General features: G+C 41.3%; 3 protein-coding genes across 3 annotated transcripts; 2 read left to right on the forward strand and 1 right to left on the reverse strand.

The window, feature by feature from the left end:
* Window positions 1–471: 471 nt before the first annotated feature.
* LOC109625803 (uncharacterized) lies at window positions 472–11266 on the forward strand. The gene is made up of 5 exons (XM_020081293.2): window positions 472–779; window positions 4841–5074; window positions 6354–6875; window positions 7981–8138; window positions 8944–11266. The coding sequence occupies exons 1-5, from the start codon at window positions 707–709 to the stop codon at window positions 8986–8988; spliced, it is 1032 nt and encodes a 343-aa protein (XP_019936852.2). The 5' UTR covers window positions 472–706; the 3' UTR covers window positions 8989–11266.
* A 121-nt stretch (window positions 11267–11387) lies between these two features.
* Window positions 11388–20730, reverse strand: LOC109625802 (myomegalin). The gene is made up of 12 exons (XM_069522318.1): window positions 20662–20730; window positions 19984–20051; window positions 19676–19715; window positions 18685–18845; window positions 18449–18530; window positions 16957–17140; window positions 16724–16797; window positions 16497–16573; window positions 16297–16397; window positions 16112–16200; window positions 15891–16031; window positions 11388–13853 (listed from the first exon to the last, which is right to left on the reverse strand). The coding sequence occupies exons 2-12, from the start codon at window positions 20047–20049 to the stop codon at window positions 13672–13674; spliced, it is 1197 nt and encodes a 398-aa protein (XP_069378419.1). The 5' UTR covers window positions 20050–20051; window positions 20662–20730; the 3' UTR covers window positions 11388–13671.
* A 41-nt stretch (window positions 20731–20771) lies between these two features.
* Window positions 20772–25382, forward strand: mmachc (metabolism of cobalamin associated C). Its single transcript, XM_020080542.2, has 5 exons — window positions 20772–20927; window positions 21895–22092; window positions 22695–22847; window positions 22964–23140; window positions 24013–25382. The coding sequence occupies exons 1-5, from the start codon at window positions 20838–20840 to the stop codon at window positions 24193–24195; spliced, it is 801 nt and encodes a 266-aa protein (XP_019936101.2). The 5' UTR covers window positions 20772–20837; the 3' UTR covers window positions 24196–25382.
* Window positions 25383–26431: the final 1049 nt, after the last annotated feature.

Here is a 26431-nt window from a genome sequence, read left to right on the forward strand (position 1 = left end):
AAGTGTAAATGCCATAAAAATACAGTAAATTACTGACATAAAATAAATGTTGAATTCCATGAAAGAATATCAGGGGGAAATTATTTTACAGGACAAATGTATTAAATTGCTAAATGGTCTTTATCTCCCAAGACTCACTACTGTTTTTGTTACTGTAATGTGACGGTAAGTGTTTGGCAACTTTAGCTGCCAGACTTTTTAATACAGATATAAATGAAAAGTCAAATAATTGTGTATGTCTCATCGCTTAGAATTATTTTTGCGTCGATGCACAGTCGACCATTGTGCTGTTCACTTCTCTGTTATTCTGATACCTGCTTTTTGGCGGATAGGTGTCAGTCTGCGCACTAAACCAGCGCCATGGCACAGAGTCAGAGCCAAGAGGGAACCATAGGAGGGAACACGTGGCACTGAGTCTGGAGGGAGAGAGAGAGAGAGAGAGGGCGAGAGAGAGAGCGAGAGAGGGGGGGTGGGGTGGGGAGGTTGTCATGTACACCCTCCTCCTCCTCCTCCTCCTCCTCCCACTCCTCCTCCTCCCTCGGTCCCTGCAGCCACGCACACACACAGAGCTGCAGTGCGCAGTAGGACAGTGTTGCTGTAACAGCGTCGCCTGCATCTGACTGGAATATCGAGCGACGTATTCAAGTGTCCTGTGACAACAAGACGAGAGGAAACGACATTTACTGTTGACACGAGGAGGAGTGAGATGATGGAGAACAAACTCTGGACTGTCCTCTGGGCCCTGCTGCTGACTGTTAACTTGGGATCCACTGAACATGGTAGGTCACGGTTGTCTTTATTTCATCTTTTGCTTTTTGAGTAATTCAGTCATTAATATGTGGCTGAATTTGCTCCTCACAACACACTCACAGTCATGACATTGATTTTCATTCATGTCCTATAGAGACTTACTCTAACTTTAACCTTCTACTTGCCAAACACTTGCCCAACCTTAAAACATATTCACATTATGTGGGATTAGCTTTGTGTCCCAATGATGTGACTGTAAACAGATGTAGGTCATTACAACATGTGTATTACTACACACCATCAACATCGCCTGCCTGTAGCACCTATGGTGGTTTTGTTTGATAATTAGATATTTAAACAGACAGAGCTGAAGTAAGTTAACAGCAAGAGATTCACTTTTATTTTCTCACCATCATCTCAGTTCCTCTTGTCTTTCAAACACTAACATCAGATTGACTCTCTCCAGAAAAACTACAGTTTACTCTGGCTTTATTTGTTTCAACAGCCTCAATTTATATTTCACATCGCTTCCCCCCCCCTACTTCCTCACCCCCCCTACTTCCTTTCTGTGTGTACAACATTTGCACAGCTCACAAACCTGGATTTCACTCTCCGCCACCTTCTGCTTTCTCCACTCCACATACTGTACCTTTCCTCCTTTGTCCCCTCCTACCTCTCTTCCATCTCTTTCTCTGTCAGCCCCTCTCATGTAAGAGTTAAATGAGATGATGGACAGTAGAAGAGATTTTATTGGGTACAACTGACCCATCAGCCCTTCAAGCTAAACAGAATTTCAAACTAAATTCAAGCTTAAAATCAAAAGAACAGAAAACCGCAGAGCTCCACATGGAGGACGTTTATTGTCTGTATATGAGCAGGGAAGCACATTGTAGTGAATAAGTATGTGCAGCAGAACACTGCCATCTCACTGGCTTCATGCTTATTGGCTTTCTACTGCACAATGCCTTATGGGGACTTTATGAAATACAGTGTCGCTACTGTAGCAGGTTCAGTACAGTGGCTGATTTAAACAGTGTGTTAACTGTGTTTGTCTTTATGTGCATAAAGATATTGTGCAGAACTTGAAGGCCACCCCTCAATGCTCTACAGATAGACGCAAACGCTTAGCATTTGTAATTTCTCTTGTTTCTATGGTCAACATCTCATGACTTTAAGGAACTAAGGAAGTGTGGATATAAACTTTATTTTCATCCTCCATAAACATTCATGAAGTTTAAATGATTAAATATTTTTTATTTTTAAATGGTAAATGGACTGTATTTCTATGGGGCTTTTCCAGTCTTATCGAGCACTCAAAGTTCTTCATCGTACAAGTCACATCAGAAATAGGAATACTTTATTAATCCCTGGAGGGAAAATTCACCCATTCATGTAATCATTCATATAGTGCTATTATATGCTGCACTTTATCTGTCAAACACTGCCGTCACAGCTGTCAGGAGAAATTTGGGGTTCAGTATGATGCCCAAGGACACTTTGGCACGAGGACTGGAGCAGCCTTGGGATTGAACCACTGACCTTCTGATTAATTAACAACCTGCTCTAAACCCCCTGGGCCACAGCGTCTCCACACCCTTATTTGTGCCACTCTGGCCATCTTTGAATAATCAATAACCTATTTACTATAACTTAAACAGTAATACATACATAATAATTATTTGCGCTAAAGCTAATTTAATGTTTTATAGTCTCATGGAAACTAATTATTTAGTAGAACCTCACATTAAGCAGAATTTGATTCAAATTAAAGCTATAGAAGTTCTCATGTGGTATAATACGACCTAGCAGGAGTGGAAAAGAAGATGAGAGGCCGGGAGCATGACACGCTGCATGAGAGGTCACTCACAGACTGCCAATAAACATCTGAAATAAGTGCTGACAAGGCCCATCACAGAGCTGCTTCAGACCTCCACTGTTCAGTTCCACTTAAAAGAAAACTCAGTTCAAAATCAGCTGTCCTATCGACTATCGTGAGTTTTGCATAATCACATGCTGCAATACCAGCTTTATGTGTTTTTATATGAGCGGCTACGTATAGGTCTCGCAGAGAAGGGATTACTGGTGTGACAGGCTGGTGCTGAAGCAGCAGACATCTGCTTGCGGAGAAATGGTTGGCTGCTCTGTGTTCCTCACTGGCAGGGTCAAGAATTGAGTAAGAGCTGTTTCCCCATGCAAAGGTCTGAGAGGCTGTAAGAGCCTGTAATATCGACACCGAAGAGTGAGCAACAGTGGAAACAGTGTTTCTCTTTACCTATCTACTCTACACACACACACACACACACACACACACACACACACACACACACACACACACACACACACACACACACACACACACACACACACAGTTATACACTCACAGATATATGTTCACAAAACAGACCTCAGCATTTGACCTAAGCTGCTCTAATGGAGCTAAAGTGAGGGAACAAGCCCAGTATTATGCAGCCAAGCACCTCTGTCTATTTATATGTCTACTTTGTATCATTTGCTCAGGTCTCTCTCTCTCTCTCTCTCTCTCTCTCAGTGTGTTTGTGCTGATGAGCTGCGTGAGTGATTATACAGGTAATGAGAGGTATCACAGCAGTCTGTAACTGAGCAGTAATGCCATTACAGTACATGAGTTCTCTGGTCTTCATCAAAAGGAAGCCGGCAGGAACACAGATGAAGTCTGGTGCAGCAGTGCTAAAGACATCAAGGAGAAAATTCAAAAGAGAGGGAAAGAGTGAGAGAGAGAGATGGAAGGTCCTTGTTAAAACGATATTACTTCAAAAACCAAAAATTACTTGCGTCTCATGTGGTCTGTAGCTGATGCCATGAAAAGTAAAAGTCAAAGTTGGTCCTTATCCATTTTACGTTATAGTCTGAAATTATGTTTTACATTAATGTGGCTGTGTTGTGATTTATTGCAAATTTCAGTTTTTATTTAGCTCAGTGGTTCCAAATCTGGAGATCAGGACCACACAAAGGACGTAAGATAAATGTGAGTGGTTAAAAGTACAGTTTACAAGATACATAAACAGAATATTCCTACAACACAAATCATTATTTTACAAATTTCTTTCAAAAATCACATGAGGAAACATTACTTTAGTCAAACTGCTCACAACTCAGTTGGTCATCACTTCACTTTTCGTCAGTCTAAAGGCAAAAGAGGTTAGGAAGATGAGATGAAACCTTATTGAACCCCTAAATCAGCAGATAGTCAGAATGAGGTAGAAAAGATAGTAAAAAAGGCAATAGAATAAAAATTCAAAAATCTATAAAAATACAGAACTATTGAAGTGAATGTGACATTTCATTGTCTTCCCTACACTATAGAGGCATTTGTTTATTTTTTATGTATTTAAAAAAGGACAATGTAGGCTAATCAATGTTCATGTGAATGTAAATGCATCCAAGTTAGCTGAAGGCTATTTTTCCTTGGCAGTCCATTTGGTAGATATTGATCGGTATCCTGCAGTGATCGAAAATAGTGTAATGATGATACAATAATATAATAATAATAATCTAGGTGTGAAATAGAAGGGGGCTCTGGGTGTCTGAGACCCCTCGAATTGACACTTGACACTCTCTGAAAGCTTTTAAAATGTATTTTAAAAGCATACTATGTCCAGTATTAGGTCGGCAGGGTTTCCGCTACGTTCATTTTGCATATATATGCAAGTTATGCATAACACTGGAGCACAAGGTAGGACCACAAGGTGGGGGGACCCTCTAAATAATTACTATTTAGATAAACCCTGAATAATATTCTCTTCTTTAATTCAAAGAAATTATTTCACAGTCAACAATGTACTTCCCCTGGTCTTCAGCATGACACTGGTCAAGTTAGAATTAAATCGGATGAGTAGCTTTTGAGAAAATCGAAAGACAGCTACAGAGACAGAAAGACAGACAGAGATTTCTCTGTTTAGTCACATCATAGGTCCACACTGTCTGTCTGTTGCACAATCTATGGTCCGTTGCTCCATGTTTGGCTGCAATAATGAACTAATAAGTTGTTAATGACTGAAATTCACTAGGAATTGGCCATTAACTATCTCTGGCACTGTCCTCTCCTCATTAGGTAATGACCATGCTCCTGCCTCACAAAGTCCTCTGGGGGCTGAGGTCTTCACTGGGGCCCCAGCTGCAGACTCTGCGCCTGCTCCGAGACTGGAACCCACCAGTCGTCCTGCTCTGCCACTTACCAGCTCTGACACAAACACAAGCTCCAGTGGCACCGGCAGTTTGACTAAAGAGGAGGAAATCACCCCAAAGCCTTCTGAACACAAGCCTTCTGAACACAAGGGAAAAAACGGTAACCATTATTCTCTGATTTATAGAATGAAATGAGATATAATAAATAGGAAAATATGATGGTAGACTAATGGTGGACAGAGTCACACATCTGATCAACTGCGTGCGATATGATGTTGGAAAATATGCACAAAAACAAACTAGGTCATACTACTCTTATTATTTGCTTGTGAGGTTTGAGAGTGTGGACATTTTGTCACAGTTCAGAAGAATTTAGCCGGATGTCCAGCAGCAGGTGGCTAAGAGTTTTAGGAGCTATATTTAACAGAGTCCTTATCTCTTCTCTCCATGTCCAGAAGACAAGGCCACATAGTGACAGGGTTATAAAGTGTTGACAAATCATGGCACAAATGCAACACAAGCAGAGAGACCAAGAGTTCAGACTCAAAACAAAAAACTACTACAGAGATGGTTTAGCAGGATTGTGCAAAAACTGCTCAACAGTTTTTGACAAAACTTGCAAGGACGGGACGTGTGCCAAGACAGAACCTGTTCAAATTTAGGACGGATCTTGGCAAAATGAAGCAGATCCAGTCATTTTTTTCACCAATTTCCCAGGAAATAATGCCTGGATATTTAAGGTACTGATATTTAGTGGGTGAAATTCGATGCAGCTTAATTGAATTTAAGGAACTGGGCCTCGGGGGAGGTTTGCACTGTACTGAGTGTCATCCTAGTTCAATAGGGAACAATTTGTTTGGAGAGCAATGGTAAAATGTACTTGTAGAGAAGTGTACTCTGAAGCGATGGTGTTGAGAAGAGAAGTGATTAAATGCTGTGTGACTTTTCACAAGGTGGTGAGAAGGGGAGAAGTGAAATACTCCCCTCCCCAGACACACACACACACACACACACACACACATACATACACATACACACACACACACATGCTGGTTCACACATTAGACTCATAAACATGTCCTCAGGCTAATGCACACTTTAAGACTATTTATATTCATACAATTTAATTAGCTGTGGCATCATGCCACTCAGATATCTGGGGTTTTGATATTCAAGTCAAGTTTTCGGCTTTCATCTCAGTACAAAGGAGCTGAATGGATTTTTATTTGTGATGCTAATAGCATTGAAAATTTACACTTCAAGAGTCTACAGCCAGTGTGAGGATGTAGACACAGTGGTGCTTTGAGCTAAATGCTAACACCAGCCTGCTAATATGCTGACAATACCACGCTCATATCAAGCAGGTATCATGCCCATTATAGTGAGTCAGTTTAGTATATTAGCATTCTCACATTCTTTCATTCTTTTTCTTTCCGTAGATTCCAACATAGCCTCTCCCTCGGTCTCTGCTGTGCCCGAAAACAGTTCAAACCAAACTGAGGATTTGTCATTGCAGCCTCAAACTCTTCCTTCAGAGAACCAGACGACCACTTCTCAAACCAACTCCGCCTCTCAGACCATCACCACAAGCTCCCCTCACACAACTCACGATATGCCTGTAGAAACAACGACCTATCCCACAACGCCATATCCTCACTGTAATACACAGCCGGGCGAACCCAAAACACAACCACCCACATCTGCCCCAACACCTGAGCCTGAAACCATCAGCAGCACCACCACCACTACCACCACCACCACCCACTCCATGTCAACATCCAGCACCTCCTCCTCTCAAGAGAAACCCATTACTGAGTCGCAGACGCTCACATCTCCACACACGACACAGTCCCATGCACCCCGAGTCCAAGCGAAGTCCACCACCGCCCCTTCAAGCAGCTCCACCCCCCAGGCCAAAGCCCGTGCTGACACCCCCTCCCAGCTGAACGTGGGGGGAGACAGTAAGTGCACAACTTCTTCTGTGTTGGTGTTTAAGTTTTGTCTGGACTCTTCACTGGCTGGATATTAACAGAGGCAGAAGTGCGTTGGTTTTTACAACAGAGGCAACACTGTGTTTCGTTTTCCAGCACAAACCAGTCCTCTCTTCTACACACACACACACACACACACACACACACACACACACAAACACACACACAGACAGACATACACGCCACGCATCCCCAGCTATATCTTCCACAAGCACTGTCACCACCAGGCACTCCACAATTATAGCTCTGTTTAGGAACAGCACAGAAGCAGTCATGGGACTTGGGCCTTGAGAATGCTCTGTTTTCTGTCTGTCTCTCACACCCTTTGTCTGCCTACTCAATGATTTATTCATCCACTTTCTGTGTTTGTACTCTGAATGTTCAGCGTGTAATTATTATTTTTTCACCATGAGATGTCTGTTTCCAGGCTTAAGCTGTGGTGAAAAACAAGGAGGAAAAACTTCTCTCTATTGACAAGCCTGCTTACAGCTAAAATATAAAATCTTTCTGCTCCTCTCGCTCTGTATGGTTTTATAAGGCCACACTTGGCATCCCGCCTCTTTCCATTAGCCACAGGAACAGGGAGATTTCACTGCACTGTGGCTGTTGTTACTTTCGACCAGAGGATATAAAAAAACAGCCAAGTTTACAAAACAGAATTCCTTTGCAAAACCCCTCCTGCATAGAGATACAAGGAGATCAAGGACAAAGAGTGATGATGTTCTCACAGATAATGCAGCACTCTATTTTATGCACTTCATTCCCGATCCAAAAATGATGCCCCATATATAAATTTCCTGGATCAACAATGAGATCAAGTACTGAATAAGCAAGGTTAACATCACCATCCTGTGTTTGACATTTCTGTTCTGAGCTACATGATGAACACTCGAGCTCAACTTGCCTCTGCAGCGTCTATATTTAGATCCAGTCACAGCGTCAAACAGTCATGTAAGGACCGGTAATTCTTCAGTTAAATCTACGTCAAACTCCTCATGAGAGTTTGTTTACTTGAGCTACACTGAGGAATAGAGGAATGGGCCCTGCTCAGCGATGTTCTGTGTTTCTTTCCCAGCAATGATGGTCCACGAATCGCCCACATTAGACCCTCTCCTAGCCGGCCTGGTGACAGCCTTCATCATCACTGCTGTTGTCATCACTCTGCTTCTCTTCCTCAAACTGCGCCGAAGAGACAACCGACCAGAGTTCCGCAGGCTGCAGGATTTACCTATGGTGAGCTACAGTCCTGTCTCAGAGAATATTTACAGAAAAGTATTTATTTGGAATTACTGCTACAGACCAAATCTGTACCTCTTTTTAAAAGGTAACTAATGGCTTAAAGGATTCTTAATCACAAACTAATGCTCTATCGATCTGCTAGTCTATTAAATCGTATGATACGTTCAAACCATCAATAAGAACAGTTTTAAGGTTGACAGGTTGGTATTTATCCTTCTCTGGAAGCGGTTTCTCCTCCCACCATCCAGAAATGAGGCCAAAATGTCCCAGATACAAATGCTGCCATTTTGTGCACTTGGAGTTTGCACAGTAGTGATGTTGATGTGGAGCCTCGGCAGCAAAGTCCCGCCGACACACACACTCGACCAATTGCGAGGCAGTCTCAGCTGTCAATTATAACATTTCACTACAGTTTTATAACATCACATAGGTAATTAAACCAACTTTGAGAAAAGGGGTTGTAGCTGCATATTCACCACATATCCAACTTAATGTTAAACTCTTAGCAAGGAAACGTATAAACATATTTCCCGAAACTTCAAAGTCTTTCTTTAATAACTTTACTATTAGTAACTTGCTTGTTATGGAGCTTTTTAAAATATATTATTAATGGACCAATAAAACATTAGAACATTAGTTATTGATCCTTGATAAAGATAACTGTGGCAACTTATTAACCTTTTTACAAAGGGTGACTTATTAAAATGGGGCACCACAAAATTTAAGCACTTTTGACCATGTGGACTGTGTAAACACACAGTGTAATGGCTTGTTCTGTTATTACGTTCTTTTTGTGCAGGATGACATGATGGAGGACACACCTTTGTCCATGTACAGCTACTAATGGAGGCAAGATGGAGATTTATGGCACCTATAAAAACCCTCCTTCCATGCAGGCTCATGCTAAAGTGTTTTCCCTTAATCTGCGCCAAACAGAGAGACTTCTGGGTAGGTGTGAGCAAACTCCTGGCTTGCTTTCATTTATCCAGATCATTGACATATAGGAAAGGACACGATTGAAGCTGCAATGGACAATGAAGACAGCGCCCATGATAATGACCCTTGAGCAAGTTCATCTTAATGCATGTAATTACAAATTCGGCAAATGCATCTTCTCAGTACTGTTTGGTCCATATTCCAGCTCATGATTTGGGGTTGTATAATATATTTTTAATTTCCACAGAAATGAAAAATGTCTGTGCGAAGCACAAAGCCACATTGTCAGTTGTATCCATCAGTGGTGGTTTACACAGATTAAGCCACATTCTTCACCAAGGGACGCAGATATAATGTCCTCCATTCAGTTTATGTTGTAAAGTCTGGTTAGACTTAAGGTCAATAGCATCCTGACAGAGAGGCCAGAGAAGTCAAATTAACAAGAAAAAGACAAAATGGCCTGATATACAGTTAATGAGGTTGCACTTTACTTTCTGAAGTGGAAACAAGTGGGCAAATATTTTTATGTATGAGAGAAAAATATGTTTTGTGTGTGTGTGTGTGGAATAAGTGCATGGATGTGTGTTTCATGGTCTGAGTGCATATGTGTCAGTGTCTTAAGGGTGAATGTATGATGTTTTTTGGAAGCATGGCAGAATATATTTAAACTTGAGTTGAGTTGGATATGTGTTACTGTTCTTTTGTTTCTTTCCTGGAGTCTTCAGCTCAGGAGAGAGTGCCTTACACAACATAGGATCAGCTTTTGTTTTACTCTATTTATACTGCAACCAACTAACTTCCAGATTTACCAGTCTTCTCCAGTATTTTGTGTGATTCCCATCTTAATACACGTTAAGCACCCGGATTCTGCTCTGACTTGCCTGTGTTTGAAAGACTAGCCTTGAGCGAGTTCGACATGAAGCACTCACTCATACAATGACAGTTTGCAGACTGAAATTGGCCAGTGGCCTTTCCGCAGAATGTTAGCATTGTCCTGTGCAGTGTAAATACTACTGATGACTGATTCATGCAAAGACAACTTTATAAAACTCTTTACTCTTACCAGACACAAACACATTGACTACAATGTCACTCAGTAGAGCGTACACCTCCGCCAAGGCCCAACAGAACCCTTAAATACAATCACTGAAACTCGCAGAGATCAGTTTCCTAAATGTGCCTGATTTAGTTCATCATCAAGATCCATGAGTTATTCCCTGAGGAAATGGGGAAAACGTTGAAAAACACCCAGTCTCACAAAATACTTGGATCCACCCCCTGATCTGGATTCACAATAGTATATAATGGGTTCTTACCTGACACATACCGCATCATTCCACTAAGTTTTTGCATAATCTTGCTTAGAAACAAAGGGGACAGGAGTGAAAACATAAACTTCTTGGCAGAGATAGAAATGTTGCAAAGACTGATGGGACAGCACATTGTTCCCAGCTGGCGAGCTGTGAACCATTCCATTGAGTTTCCTGTGTTTTAAGCCTCGCTGTGTTTTCGCTTTGTAAATATGCAGGAAAAGGGGAGTGGAGGTTAGACACACACAGGACGACAGAAGAACCCCATCAATACAAAACATACACAGCTCCTTTTTATTTAAGATTGAGCCTATGAACGGATACATCAAGCTCATGAAATGGATCTAAAACCTTTTTGGTATAAAATTTTGTGCAATGAAAAACTGAAAATTCACAGAAACTCAACGCAACAGTGCCTTATGATGGGTTGAGATCTGGAGGATGTGAATCATCTTCATACTCAAACTATTCAGTGAATCCATGTCAACCATATACATCCAGTATTAAAGGTAGGGTTGGTAATTGGTTTCTGAAGCACATTTAGCTTATTTGTTAAAGTTGTCAGGCAGTGAGCGTTCATGTGTTTTTGGGATGTAGCTTTGAGAGAAGGCCGATGGGAGGGGGTGGAATGTATCAGTTGTTTTTTTGTTTTTTTCAAAGTGCAGTCTGCTTTTTATATCTTTTCAGGGATTACCAACCCTATCTTTAAATTAGACACTTAAGATTCCAGATTGAAAGCCAAAGTTGTCTGTAAACTCCTGAATTTGTTCACTTCTTTAAATGTCCTAAGTATCCTGACTGCACACTGAGGCTTTGCTGTCAAACATGGAATATGGACTGTTGATGTTGTATGATTAAAGGTATTTTGAGACAAAACTCTGCGTTTCCTCATATTCCCTCCTCAGATCTGTTATTACCAGGATTTCTGGAGTTCTGCTGCTCCAAAGACACGACCACAGAGAGACAAGCTCCTCTCCTTTATATTTAACACAGACTATTATTGTTGGAGACAAAACACAAAACATTTATTTTACAGTTTTACAGTGAAGATATCAGTGCACAGCTGTACTGTACAGCAGCACCACTGCATAATACTTAGCAAATGTAAATAAAGTGCATCAGTCACAAACAGATCAGCCTTTTCTGCATTGAGTTACCAAGAAGAGCATTTTAGGAGAGGTTTGTTTAATTACTGTTTTTTCTTGTTGCTCACTTTTGAATAGATGTGAGATAATTGCCTGGTTAGACGAGCTGCAAAGTGTCTGTGGTCATTTGTCCACTTGCACACCCTGCCGCACGCCCAACCTGCCCCTGGCTCTGCGCTGTGGTCTGGGATTCCCGATGGGGGGTGTCTGGATGGTGAATTATTTAACAGCTTGACACCTGCCGGCAAGCCCGGGACAGTGTGACTCATGTCAGACAAGACAACATGAAGGGACTCTTGACAGTCTGATTGTGGATATGTAAAGACATCACAGTGGAGTGAGTGTGTGTGTGTGTGTGTGTGTGTGTGTGTGTGTGTGTCTTTGTAATGTTAATGGATTCCTCTTGGCTCTCACTTCAGATGCATTACCAGGGATTACAATCGTCATCAGTTTCCTTCTGGATTTAAGAGTGCATATGTCAAGAAGAAACACTCATTAAATATCCATTATAGAGTAATGGGCATACTGTAAGCCCTTACTTTTCAAATCAAAAGCACAGTGATGAGTGGTTTCCTTATGGATCCCACTGAAGTTATGGATAGACATGAAAGTCGCAAACATTAACCACATCAAACTTTTACCTAACCCCAACAATCTGTAATCATAACAAACCTAAGCAGAACTATTTTCAATCTCGTCCTGCCTTAAACCAAAACCTTGTGGTTGAGCTTGCTGGTCCCCATGCCTCTGCCCTTAACTCTGGTAGGAGCCATAATTTATAATCAGCGACACACATCATGGTGAAAACGGTGTTTGCTTCTTCGCTGACACAAAGCGCTGCCACCCACCATCGAGAAACGAGATGTTCACTGACTGTAACTCTCACAAGAGAATCTTAGTTCTTTAAACAGCTTCCTGTTTAAAGAGGTTTGTTCCAGTACATGTGGACACAATTCAATTGTGGGATGTAACAATGTATATTTACTTAACTATTTTTTTACTTTAGTACTTTTTTATGTATCTGTACTTAGATAGATTTATTTTCAAGTCATTTTCACTTTTACTTCACAAATATCAGCAAATAATTGTACTTTCTACTCCACTTTACTTTAACAATGTAAATATTTTGTAAGTAATTAGTAATGAGACTGGTCCAATCAGAGCGGGTGGGCAACATTAGATGAGACATAATAAAGTAATAGACCAACACAATCGGGAACAGGCTACTCTTGGCAAGTACTTTTACTTTTAAATAAATTTAAAAGGAAGTATTTGCATACTTTTAGAAGAAGAAAGGTTAATGTGATAGTTTAACTTTACTACATTTTTATTTATGTAATTGTTTTTGCTTTAGTGAAATGTTAGAGTTCTTCCTACTACCACTAAAGCTGTTTTCAGACATGTCCTGCAGAGGATCCCTGGAGAATCGGAACTGGAGTTTCTCCACAGTTTGCCTTTCACAAATGCGGAGGATGACCACAGTTCAGTGCATGTCTGAAAGCAGCTTTACACAGTTACTGCAATTTATAAGAGAAGCAGCTGTAACAGTTCTCAGCAGTTTGTGTGGTCGTCCGCTAACTAGACTGGTGGAAGGCATGATGATGAATACTTGAGAGTGAAGAAGATAAATCCTTCGGTGGTGTATTTCAGCATGCTGCGTTTGGTGCCCCTTTGATAAAACAGGTGATTAGAAGAGTGAGTCAAAGTTTAAAAAGAAAGTTTGAGCCGTTGCGATTTTTCCTGAGTCCCTAACATTAATGTTATTTTCACAAATAACTGTTTATACATTTTTTAAAATTCCCCTAATGAAAAGTACTTTTCCCACTGGTAACAACGGATTATCACGCATCATATTCAAGCAGGTCTGAAAGAGCAGCAATAAGTAGGACGACATAATTATATGTTGTTCTATGTATCTGCCACTGTTGCCAAGCCAAGTCTGCTGCTAATGCCTTTCTTTTATTGTGCTCCTCTTCCCTGGGGACAACAGAGGAAATTAACCATATGGCTGGTTTTCTATGACTGTTTCTATTTTTAAAGTTTGGGGTTTTGCAACAGAAGCTCTCACTCAGAAATACAAACAAACTGATGAAATCAAATTAATAAAAAAAAAAAATTATAGAACCATAGAACAGGTCAGAGGTCATTAAGACTTAGGTCAGATCCTAAATCCAGGTCCACATCGTCATCAAGGAGATCTTCTTCATCACCACCAACATCATCATCATCATCATCCTCCTCCAGATCAGATCCTGGACAAGCAAAATCGCTCCGTCTGGACTGAACACTCAGACGTGCATGTGGCTTCTGATGAAGAGCTGGAAGAGGAGAAGAGCAGAGGAGGAGAAGATAACGTAAGTGTAAGTGATTGAGTGAAAGAGTGTGTGTTTGTGAACGAGAGGGACTGAGTAGCTCTTTTCTGTACTAACATGTGGGATTTTGTTGGAGGGTATTCAAATGTTTTCCCGTAACAAATGTGTACCAGTGTGTGTGTGTGTGTGTGTGTGTGTGTGTGTGTGTGTGTGTGTGTGTGTGTGTGTGTGTGTGTGTGATTAGCCTGGCTACATAGGCCCAAATCACTCTGGGAAACATTTAGAGCACAGATTGTAATCTCTTCCAGGAACGTCAGCCCTCTCTGAGAGTCTCTGGGGTGAGCAGTGTATGCGCTCATACAAACACACACGTACATACACACATACTGTTTAAATTTAGCAAGTAACAACTGTCTTTGATGAGAACATTGGGAGGAAATGAGAGTCTAACCCCAGCTTTATCGGAAGACTGAGATGAAAACAAACCTGTTAACAATGAAGCTGTAAAGCAGTGATTACAGTTTATCTTTACACTAATTCTCTTCCTTTAATTATATCACTTTTACCTGTGATATGTTTAAAGGAATAGTTTAACATTTTGGGAAATGTGTATTTGCTTTCTTGCTGAGAATTAGATGAAAAGAGCATTTGTCTGCAATGTAAATAAATCTACATTTAGGAGAGGGTAAGCTGGACAGTTCTAAGTACAAGTCTGAATGCACTCAAATACATTATTCAAACCACAATCAGAGGTTGTCTGGGACGAATGTGGTCACATGGTTTCGCTGTGTGAAAGCGTGAACACGAATGCGTCCTGGGCCACATACATGTATGAAGAACCATCTACTCAGCTGACATCCTCTGACCTGCTACCGTTTCCGTAGTTACAGTTTCAATTTCCATATGTTGATTTGTTTGTAGCCACAGCAACAATGTCAACACTGATCACCACATTGATACTCATACCGTTCATTCATTCAGTCCATCTTCACTCTGCTCATTCCTTCTGTCCATCTCTCTGGCTCACGCCGAAACACGCAGAAAAAGATGCACACTCAGACATTGTAATCGGACACATCTATGGACTTTACCTGAGTAAAAACAACATATTTTTGGTCTTGTGAGCACAAATGACTCGTAATTTTTTGCATATAGTGCAGGGGAGTGAGATGAAGAGATCTGATCACAAGAGGTCACAGGTAAAACATTCAGGAATTTAGAACCAGGTGTGAACAGACAAACTTAGTGCTGAACACTTGTGATCAGATCGCTCAGGACAGATGTTAATACCAGGTCTGAACAGGGGCTGTATCTGCCTCCCAGCACATCTAAAAAGGAAAACTGAATTAAGCAACACAGGGAGGTTATGGCCTGTTGTCCAATTACTGTGTTGTTACAGACGAACCAGCGGAAACTCCAGAACAGACACAGAGCTGCAACATTCTTCTAATGTAAACCTCAGCAAGGAGGCAAACAAGTGCATTTCACAAAATGTCAAGCTACTCCTTTGACTAGTGAACACAGACGGGTGCTCTCCACAGTGAGTCAGAACTAAAGCGATGAGTCAGAGCAAAGGTTGAGCCAGATGTGTGGGAGAGGAACAGGAGAAGGGGGTGACTACATGTCCCATCTTGCTAAAAACGTCATCAGTGTGCGTACCCATCTGGTGCCTGTGTAACATTTTCTGCTGGTTGGAGTGTGTGATCCTATTGTCAGGACATGTTTCTGTTGTTGTGTTGTTGTGTGTGTGTTAGTAGACAGACAGCTTGTAAAAATGATAGCGAATGTTTCACACAGTAACAATGCTTCCTTTCAGAGTAAATGGACTAAATTAACTGTATTCATGTAGAGCTTCTCTAGACTTATAAAGCACCCAAGGTGCTTTACAGTAAAGACCACATTCACACATTCATACAGCGCTCCTATATGCTGCGCTTTTTCTGTCACAAACCGTTCACACACTGCCGGTACAGACTCCAGGAAGTAACCAGTGACTTTCTGGTTGGTGGACACCCCGCTCTACCTCCTACATCATATCCTTACCCGAGTCTTTGTCATCCAGCCATGAAAGATCATCTGAGCTGACCTCAGCCAGGCTCGGGGTGGGGCTGAAGTCCTCAGAGTCAGAGTCTGGCTCTTTCACTCTAACTCTCCTACTGTGGCTGTGGGGTAATGGTGACGCCCCTGAATCACACAGGAAAACATGGTTAAATTGATTTAATAATTGATTATATTGAGTGTGTGCCTGTGTGACAGAGACTTGCCTGATGTGTGCGCTGACAGTAAAGGTGTTGGTTCACGTTCTCGAAGGGTAAGACTCCTGACCTTGTCTTTCAGCTCTGACACAACTGTTCTGTTGGAACAAGTTGAAGGCAACACATAAAATCCACAAAAAGATGAGACATAACTCTGGATGTGCACACATTTGTGCACACACTCACACATTTACCTGATCTGGCGGACCTCTTCCTGTGTGTGTGAATACTGAGAGACACTTTTTGCCAGATCTGTGCTGTGAGTTCTGTAGCTTTCTGTTAGCTCCTGCATTGTCTGAATGTAGCACACAAATGAAAGGTTAAGGATCTGAAAAAACTACAAACCACAAATCACACAAGCAAACACAAGCTGCATGCTACATTGTTTGTGCACCTTGCAGCTGCGTTCGTACTGCCTACTGGTCTCTCTGGCCTCTGTCTGCTGGAGGAACACGTCCTCCTCCTGTCGCCCTGTCAAACAGAGGAAGAAAGAGCTGACACCGTGAGCAAGACTGTACTTGTCTTTTGCTTGACAGGCCAGCACAGAGCTCAGGACATGTGGAGTCCTGCAGAATCAATGCGAAGACATGATGTATGTGTGTTTGCCCTTGTGTGACTCACTTAACCGTGTTTTCAGCTGGTCCACCTCCCTCCGCAAGTGTTCCAACTCCCCTCGGCAAAGCTTTGAGCTGAAACTGAGGGGAGAGAAAAGATGACAAAACTGTCATTTCCTCTTTCATACCTGTCTTCCCAAAAAATGAAAATGTCACTCAGACGTCTTCGTAATAGCAAAGTCTGAATTACACATGAAGTTTGAGTTTAGTCTGAAGTTACATCCCAAGACCCCAGCGCACCTCTCATCTAAGTTGCCTAGCGACGTGGCTCTGGTGATGTGTCCCCGCAGACTGCTCAGCTCACGTCCCACCTCTCTCCTCCACTGCTCCATCATTCTCTCTGCCCTTGGACTTTGTCCCCTCCATGATTCTTCTCTCCCTCTTTCACTCTCCCTCAGCTCCTCACGCAAGCTGTGAATCTCCTCTGGAAAAGAATAGAGTTTTCTTTGAGTAAGAGTTTTTCCCCCTCCTGTAGTCGCCTTGTGGGTAAATCCTAATAATTTATTAAACTTTCAAATTATGAATGAATCCTCTCTTGATGCAGGTATTTTGCAGTTTCACACAGTAGAGGTTTGGGTAGTAAGTAGAGAAGGCACAGAAGAGCTCTGGTGGGAAACTCTAGTGAGAAACAGTGATGAGGCAGCGTTTTACAGATAAATATATAATTCTAGCTTATTTGCAGTTTAATTTATTCATCTGGCAGACACTTTCTACACAATGTACACATTAGGGAGAATGCAAACCACATTAGCAAGTGAAAAATATAACATCTTATAATTAAAATAGATTAAAAAGTAGGCTGATAAACTTGTAAGCATTCATCTGTTCCAAGTGCTGTGTGTGCTGATGGTTCTCAAAACTGAATCCTCTTTCATGGATAGGTGGTGTATTAACAGCACTGTCCCCTTCATTCATCATCTACAGCTGAGATGTCTATCTGCAGGGCACCCAACCTCTCAAGTGTGTGTGCTCAATGCTCCAAGTTACTGTTTCGGGCATACACAGGGGTCAAATTTCTTGTATGCGTAAAAACTCACTTTGATAATCAAGAATTATCCTTCTTCCTATTGAAGTGAGGATCCTGCCAAAGGTTTCACTCTTTTCTACCTGATGATAATCTAAGTCGAACAAATCATAGCAGAAACAGAATAAAATGCCTTTAATGCAAACAAAATCTGCACCATTTAAACAGATGAAATTCACAGTCCTACTCAAAATGCATATATTGTTAAAAAAAAAAACTGGAATAATAAATAAAGTTCTTTTCATGATGCTTTTGTTTGTTTACTGTGATTAAACTGATTCATTCTTCTGTTTTATATACATACTGTCAAACATTAGAGCAGATCAAAAATGTATGTGATTGACTTCAATTTATTTAAACTGTAATGTAATAAAATTCAACAGTGTTTTGGATCAATTTAAGATAAAGAAGGACAATATTAAAAATGAGCGGTCATGAATGATCAGAGACTTAAACTGAAAGAACTGTAACTGACTCTAAATGAAACTGGATTTGACCTGATTTTACTGTTTGTAACTGTTTTTCAACTTAAGCTCTGAATTGAACCTGTCGACTTAGTTTGGGTGTGACTTGGTTAAACAGCAATGAACTAAATAAGAGCTCCAGCTCCTTTTTTCTGTTTGACGATAACAGGAGTGTTGGTGTGTTTGCGTGAGGATAACATGACTCAGTCAAAACTGAGGTAAGCAGCCATGGTGCAGCAGTTACCTTGTAGTGTCTGGATGTGACATTGTTGTGACTGTCGCTCCTTTTCCATGTCATAGAGTTTCTTGTTGAGAGAGTCAATAGCCTTGCAAAGACATTAGAAGCAGACATGTGGAACTCTGTTAGAGCTAACGCACCATAATACATCACTTAACTGCAACAGCTACTTTATCTCACACATTCGGCTTGATCAAACAAATGGTTGCACACATGCTTCGAGTGAACAAATAATCACACACCTGGCTCTGCATCTGCAGTTGTGACTGGAGAGCAGCAACGTCTGCCCATTGCACACCGGAACTGAGAGAGGGGAGCGGGTGTCGGAGAAGAGGGGCTCGGGGGCTCGAAGCAGGAGGGTCCAAATCTAAATCACGTAGCTGCTCCCTCACAGGAAACAGGTCTGGGGAGGAAGAGGAATGTGTAAGAGGTTTTCCACAAGGGACTCAATTCAAATCTAATGAGTTAAAACCACTGTCCCTACATCAATCTATAGAATGTTGTGAAGCCTAATAAATGTGTTACTCATGCTTTATGTATTCTCGTTGCGATCACTGCAACGCACTTTACTCAGGTATCAGTCAGGGCTCCCTCCACTGTGTTCAGTTGGTCCAAAATGCTGCCACTCAAAATTACCGGATTACCAAAGATATCACCCCTATGTCTGCTTATTACCCGATAGCTTTCAAATTGATTTTAAAATTGAATTAAGTCCAGAGTAGGTTCAAGCATTATCTAGCTGGTGTGTGCACTCCTGAATGAGAGCTGCAGATGGAGCCCTGCTGGTCCCTCCCAGGTCTGAGTGTTGGACAAAGGGATATTGAGCTTTTGCTATTAAAGCCATTTGGAACTCTCTGCCTGCTGAACTCAGACACATAACCTCTCTTTTAAATCTCGTCTTAAAACTGTCTTTTTTAAAGTAAATAAATATTTTATTATATTTTCTTATAAATGTATACTTATTTTTGTTTTTTCAATGTTTTATCTCTTATGTGGCCAATTTCCTCTTGGTCAACTACATTGTCTGTTTTTTATTTTGGGGGGTTTTACCTCTTGTTGTTCAGCACTTTGTAAAATTGTAAAAACAAAGTGCAATAGAAATACAGTTTATTGTTGTTGCTATTATAATAATAATAATTACCTCATTCTGTGTGTGTGTGTGTAACAAGTGGATTATCATTATTATTACAGGCAGAGTGATATATTCATTGATGATGAAACATTTCACCCAACCTTCTCCTTTGGAGAATTTCCCTGGTGAGGTCAGTCTTTCCTGTGGACAAAAACATTTTTCAGTTTCAAAGTGTTATACTTTCCCAAACTCTCACCAACACTTCCTCTGTTAAATGTGGAGCAACCCTGCCATCTACTGACAGCTGCAATAACAACAGCTGACCACAACACCACAGTGAAGGCTCCTGTGTTTTGTATGAATTCCACTGTGGTCAAACGAAAATCACTCTGTGCACACTCTTTAAACACATGATTAGAGTAATTTCCTGCAACACCATATTATGACAAGCATGTCTGAGTGCACTCACCCTCATCTTTGCTACGCTGCCGTCTGCCACTGACAGGATAGAGCTCAGCTGGGTGTCCCAGTTCATGTCTGTCTAAAAAAGAAAAAAGAAAAAAGAAACACATGAACTGAAGTTATCAAACACATATTCCATTCAGCGTTAGTCGTTCACTTTTGATCCACGGTGCAACAGCAACCGGTCAGGCAGTGTTGAGTGGCCTGTGGTGGGAGGTGATACACCAAACACCAGCAGTAACTTTAGACGGCTGTTGTCTAGTGGCTGGTTGGTGAGGCAACAAGCTAGCTGAGATCTCACACACTTTGTGGGGAGTTAGATCGCAGCAGGGTGTGTGCATGGGTGCAGGCTGACTGATTGAATACTGATCAATTGGTCCCACTGGGGAACAGCTCTACAGTCTCCAGGAGCAGACACAGAGGGGATCCAGGGCAGAACCCTCCTTTAACCCCCTTCACCCCGAGTACAGACTTGCTAACACAAACGTAGCTGAACCCTTTTTAACACACAGTCCATGAGCTAAACACGTTAGAGAGCCACTAACCGAAGCTAGTTCCAGTAGCAGACACTGTAGAGCACTGAATTATGTCTGTTTTATATTATAACGAACAAACTATCGTCAAGTATTTAAAGACAAATGTGAAAATGTTGGAACTAGCTGAATAATCCCAGCGAGCTACTCACAGGAAACCCAGCGCCCCTTCCATCCCACTGTTTTCAAATCCAGGAGCCCGTGACGGCGACGTGATTGCTTATGACGTAGCCACCGGTGTCTTCTGGGTATTGTATACACTCTCGGCACAGGAGACGCCGAAGAACACCATCACCCACAATGCCTCGCTTTGTATTGACTTGCAGTAATGGCGGCCACCTCTCGGAGCGTGGAAAGTGTGACAGGACTTTTAGAGGACCGTTTATCCACGTTGGGATTCGAAGTTTACCCTCTGAAGGTATTACTTCAGTAGTTTATTTTATGTAGGTAGCTACTGGTGAGGAGAGGGGGTTCAGAATGTGCAGATACAATTCAGTACATCCCATAATATGAAAATAAAATCAAGTGATGTTATTTAATCGGTGTTTATGGTTCGTCTACCCACGTTAGTTGTTGATATGGTACAAGCTTACAGCGAATTAGATTTGAGTGAGTGAGTGAGTGTGTGAGTGAGAGAGAGAGTGTGTGTGTGTGTGTGTGAGAGAGAGAGAGAGAGAGAGAGTGCCTGTGTGCCTCAGGTTTTATGTGATACCATGGTGCACCTACATCTGCTAACGAATGCTGCTCTCGAATACATGTTTTTAGGTTAGGTTTAGATTAAGGATAGGCTAAGGGTGAGGCAGGTAGTAATCATGGTTTAGGTAGGAAGGTAAAATGTGGTTTGGTCATGGTTAAAGGGATAGTTCACCCCAAAATGAAAATGTACTCATTATCTACTCACCATGAAATCGATTGAGGGGTGAGTTAAGTGTTTGAGTTCACAAAACACTTTTGGAGTTTCAGGGGTAAACAGCCTAATCCAATGCAATTGAAGTAAACAGGACCACATTTTCATACATAGAAAACAACACAAAAAACCCTCCATACTGCTCCTGTGGTGTCTTCCAAGTTTTTGTAAACCCCGACATTCAAATTTGACTCAAAACAGCCTTATTTACAACATGTTTAAGCCTGAATGTCCGCTGTTGTCCTCCTAGTTATTGCTGCAGAACCATAGACTCTATATGAACTCATGATACTCACAAGTTCCTGCAAGAACTTTCCCTTTAAGGTTGAGGATAAAGTTTTGGTTCAACTGTCCACAATTGATGGACGTCAGTGTAAAGTCCTGATAACGACAGCTGTTCAAATCTCTCTCTCTCTCTCTCTCTGTCTCTCTCTCTCACTGTGCGTCTGTCTGACACTCTGTCCCACCATGTCCTCAGGTTGGTTGGTATAACTCGTTGCTGCCTGCCTCACTGCGTCTGGCCTTTCCAGATGACAGCCTGGCTGTGGTGGTGCTCAGCACTCCTGCCATGTTTGAACAAGCCTTCCTGCCATTCATGGAGGAGAGGGGCTGTCAGGGAGTGACAGACCCCATAGACCAGTGTGTCAAACACTGTGTAACTTCAGCTGTCTCGCAGGTGAGTGTTATAGAGGGTGACAGACTTCCCCCCCCTCACTGGGCTATATATCCTGATCCTGTAAGTTGTCTGAAATGTAAATTGAATGTCATATATAGATAAAATAAACAGATGGATATCTCTGGTTTTGTTTAAAACTTTTAACACATCCATTAAAAAAATCAACCTACTCTACAATGATGCAAAAAGCCTTACATCCTTGCAGCATTCTAGGGGATAGATTTGTATATTTAAAAACTTTTTGCAATGATTCCCAAGATTTCGTTATCAAACTCTTATGACAAAAAAATTTAACGGAGGCTTGATATTTAACCGTTTAAAAGAAAACACAAATAAAAGCAAACATATAAAACTTTAATTAAGTTTTTAGTTTAGCAAATGCCAACAAATCATCAGCATCTTTTTTGCAATTTGTATTTTGTAAAAAATGGTTTTCATATCGGCAAACGTAAATGTCCATACAAGACGTTCGTGAAAACCTCATATCGGCCGATTTTACCAACCAGTAAATGGATTGGACTCTACCCACAACTGTAACTATTTTCATGAGCACCTTATCATGTGACACCTGAACATTTCCCGCCCCTCTCTCTTTCCCGCAGTGTTTTCCAGGAGAGAAGGTGGATGTGAGGTTCGACTACGAGCTGCTTCCCAGCAGGAAACCAAAGTTCTTGGCACAGACTGCAGCTCACATGTCTGGAGCAGCTTTCTACTACCAACAGTCTGATGTCACAGACCAACCCTGGGCTGAAAGAGTAATGCTTATTTTTCTGGAATCTCATTGTGTGCTGTATGATAACTGACATCATTTTGCAGATTAGCGTATTCCTCCTCACATGAATTTCGTGTGTCTCCCTCTGTTTACCCACAGAAGATGTTTGGTGTGTGCGTGCATCCGAGGTTCGGGGGCTGGTTTGCCATCAGGGCTCTGCTGGTGTTTGAAGATGTGACGCTGGACTCCGAGGTGGTGCAGCCTCTTCCTCCTGACTGTGTGCCCACCAGAGAGGGCAGGATACAGCTGCTGGAGGCTTTCAACTTCCGCTGGCAGGTACAGCACCTTAGCAATGCCACGTATTATACCTGTTGCACACACAATACTCTAAATAGACACCAGGGATTTATTCCAAAGACCAGCAGATAGATGACCTTTAGATAAAAGAGCACCCATGTGTTGAAGGTTTCGTTGTCCTGTGGGGATTTGTTTTCTGTTCACTCTTTACTGCACTGAAGGGGAGATGAGAATAACAAAAACTTCATGTCGTCTCTATTATGAACACATGACATGAGTATTCTACGCAAAACAAACATATTCCAACCAACAACATTAAGAGTGTGTGGTATTTATCTTATATACCTTTTAAACATGTTTATTTACAATTTGAGCCCCAAGTCTTGACAAATCTTTTAAATATTATTTCCGTTGTGATTACATACATTCCCCGAGACTTTAACACAGCATCAATTTATATTTGAATGCGTTCAAACATGTAATTCAGTGCTGTAAATGATCAGTCTCACAAAATCAGTGAACTTGGTGTGTTAACTGTAATTTATCAATAAAGTGATAGCCCTTAATTTGTCAAAAATCATTTAGATAAAAGGACAGTAACAAATTGAAATTTTCTCTGAAAGTTGAATTTCTATTTCTATTTCAGTCTTAAAAAGTAAAAATAAAAGTTTAAAATTTAAGAATTTGAGGCCTTACAGATTACAAATATTACTGTACTAAAACAGTCTTAAATACATTTAGTTAACTCTTAATTATGTTAATTTAACCTTACTTCCGTCGTGCTTTTAAATTAGTTTTATTTTTTGGGATAAATGTTTTAACAGCATGTTTTGTTTGTAATGTCTCTGTGCACTGTCTGAGCATCTTAGTCAAATGCGTCATGACATTTTCTGTCTAATTTGTATCAACAGGACTGGAGCTACAGAGACATCATCCCTCCAGTTCAGACCTACTCTCAGAAACAGAGGGACTACTTTATCACTCCCCCCGCTCAGCGCTTTGCTCTTCTCAAGAGTTGGGGCTTCCTGCCGAAGGAAGACAACCAATCTGACAGCAACTCGTACGCACAGAGCGAGATGAGCGGACACGGCTAAGAGAGAGAAACAGCTGCAGTGTGGACTTACAGACGAGTGACAAATTCAAGGAAAAAGGAGCAGAGAAACAGGATGACAACACTCCCATCCAAAGGTCCCCAGGGGTCAGTGAATGGTGTGATGTGTTTAAAAATTATGTGAAATTACATTCAAAGTCACCAGATCTCCAGCCATGGTAGATTTTCAACCGACATGTTAAACAGCGTTCACCACCACCACCATCAGGACACAGAACAAGTGGTGTTTATCCCTCCGGCAGAGTCCAGAGACTTGTAGCATCATTGCCAAGGTGAACTGAAGCTCTTCTGGGAGCTCGTGATGGCTCAACCCCTGAATGAGACTCTGTAAAGCTGTTTTCAGACATGCACTGAACTGTGCAGATCTCTGGAGGAGGTGCGTCTGTGGAAAAAACCTCCCACTGCGTTGTGCATTTGTGAAAGGCACAGTGCGAGTAAAGTCTGGACCCATTTCTCCAGACTTTACCCTCAGGTCATGTCTGAAAACAGCTTATGTTGCCTATTCTTTTAATTTGCCATCCATCTTTATTTCCCATTCACTCTGAGCACAAACCTTCGCTGCTTGTTAGACTTTTAATTAAATTTAGTTTGAACCCGATCGATCAGCTGCATATTGAGACCAGAGCTAAGATGCTGATCTAAGCTGATTGGAAAGGTCATGTGAAAGCTATTTTCTAGGATGTGGGATACATTTTCAGGACTTGTGTACGAATGTTCACTGCTGCTAAATGTGTTTCATCTCATGGTCACACTACTTCACATCACAATAATATTTGCCTGAATTAAAGGCAACTCCTTACATTGCATGATTATATGAAATCCTGACTTTACTCATTCATACATATTGAAATCACTGGTCAGGACTTTAACGGTCCTTGTTGCTGTTCCCTTACAGTTGACAAATTAATATAATTTCTATTTGAGTCCCATGTTTAAATTTTTTTGTTGAAATGTGGGAAATGTTATGAAATCTAGATTTTCGATTTTATTGCAAGAACCAGACTCGGTTGGAGTCTGTTCTGTCATGTGCTACAATATTTTGAAGGATGCACTTTATTACACTGTAAATGTTTATGTAGCAGCAGTGGATTTCATTCACTACATTCTTCTTCTTCATCTTTCGGCTGCTCCCTTTAAATATATTAAAATAAAGACAGGTGTGTGACTCAATGGATGTGATTTTCAGAAATGCTAAACATCACCTAGGCTAAATGTAAAAAAGTTGTGCGTTTAAACAAGATGTAAATCAATAACTGCCACTCCAAGTAAAGAACTTTTAAAGGATCATTTCAGCAATTAAAAAAAAAAAAGTGATGTTCTTAACATTGATTGTATTTAAAGATGGACAACACATCTCCACTTCCTCCCACCATCCAGAAATGAAGCCAAAATATCCAGGATACAAACACTGCCATCTTGCATATTTGAAGAGTCTCCTCAGTTGCAGAACACATGCTCGACCAATCAGAAGCCACTCTCTGCTGTCAATCAGTACGTTTCACCCTGTTTTTATAGCATCAAAAAACAAATGAAAAACAAATTTGCCGGAAATATTAACACTTGAACAAACATCAGTGTGATAAGAACAACCTAAAATGACTTTTTGAGAAAAACAGTCAATGTTCCATGTCAACCACTAGGGGTCGATCAAGATGCTTTGGCTTCACTTTTGGGAGCTGACATGTTGTCCACCTCATGTATGGTTCACAGCGCCCCTTCTGTTAGCTATCAAAGCAGGTACTTCAGAATAGTACTAGTAGAATTACTAGTTATATAGAGTTGCATTTGCATGTGTACTTGTTTTTCTGTGAATACAAATGATTTGTGTTGTCCATCAGTCTATTCATCGAAACCTTTCATTGTCTCAGTTGTCCTTGTCTCCAGTTCACCAGACAAACATTTTGATGCATTATAGATGTGAGCTGCCTCTGCCCCCATGCAGCCTGGTGACAGACTAATGATTTTCAACTGTGACTGCCCCCCCCCCCCTGTTACTGGGTCAGCACCCACATTGTCACCCAGGACACTCTCAGGTTATCACGGGTTTTTCATCAACGCCTAAAAGCTGCATCAAACCACCAGTGGACCTGTGCATCGAGCAGCTCTCTGGCACAGTGAGGGGTTAACAGTGCTCTCTCTCTCAGTCCATCAGTAGCTCTGCAGTAGATATCCACTGCTGGACATGCCTGTAGTTTCGCCTCTAGATGTCGCTCTTGTCT

The sequence above is a fragment of the Paralichthys olivaceus genome, chromosome 3 (assembly GCF_024713975.1).
Source record: "Paralichthys olivaceus isolate ysfri-2021 chromosome 3, ASM2471397v2, whole genome shotgun sequence".
Lineage (NCBI taxonomy): Eukaryota > Metazoa > Chordata > Actinopteri > Pleuronectiformes > Paralichthyidae > Paralichthys > Paralichthys olivaceus.

Excerpts from the sequence above, each read along its gene's own strand:
- mmachc (XM_020080542.2), top strand. The coding sequence starts at position 20,838 with ATGGCGGCCACCTCTCGGAGCGTGGAAAGTGTGACAGGACTTTTAGAG. Across the intron at positions 20,928-21,894 it reads TCGAAGTTTACCCTCTGAAG|GTTGGTTGGTATAACTCGTT; the intron begins GTATTACTTCAG and ends CCATGTCCTCAG. Across the intron at positions 22,848-22,963 it reads ACCAACCCTGGGCTGAAAGA|AAGATGTTTGGTGTGTGCGT; the intron begins GTAATGCTTATT and ends GTTTACCCACAG.
- LOC109625803 (XM_020081293.2), top strand. The coding sequence starts at position 707 with ATGATGGAGAACAAACTCTGGACTGTCCTCTGGGCCCTGCTGCTGACT. Across the intron at positions 780-4,840 it reads CTTGGGATCCACTGAACATG|GTAATGACCATGCTCCTGCC; the intron begins GTAGGTCACGGT and ends TCTCCTCATTAG. Across the intron at positions 6,876-7,980 it reads GCTGAACGTGGGGGGAGACA|CAATGATGGTCCACGAATCG; the intron begins GTAAGTGCACAA and ends TTTCTTTCCCAG.
- LOC109625802 (XM_069522318.1), bottom strand. The coding sequence starts at position 20,049 with ATGAACTGGGACACCCAGCTGAGCTCTATCCTGTCAGTGGCAGACGGC. Across the intron at positions 19,716-19,983 it reads GCAGCGTAGCAAAGATGAGG|GAAAGACTGACCTCACCAGG; the intron begins GTGAGTGCACTC and ends TTTTGTCCACAG. Across the intron at positions 16,398-16,496 it reads AGTACGAACGCAGCTGCAAG|ACAATGCAGGAGCTAACAGA; the intron begins GTGCACAAACAA and ends TGCTACATTCAG.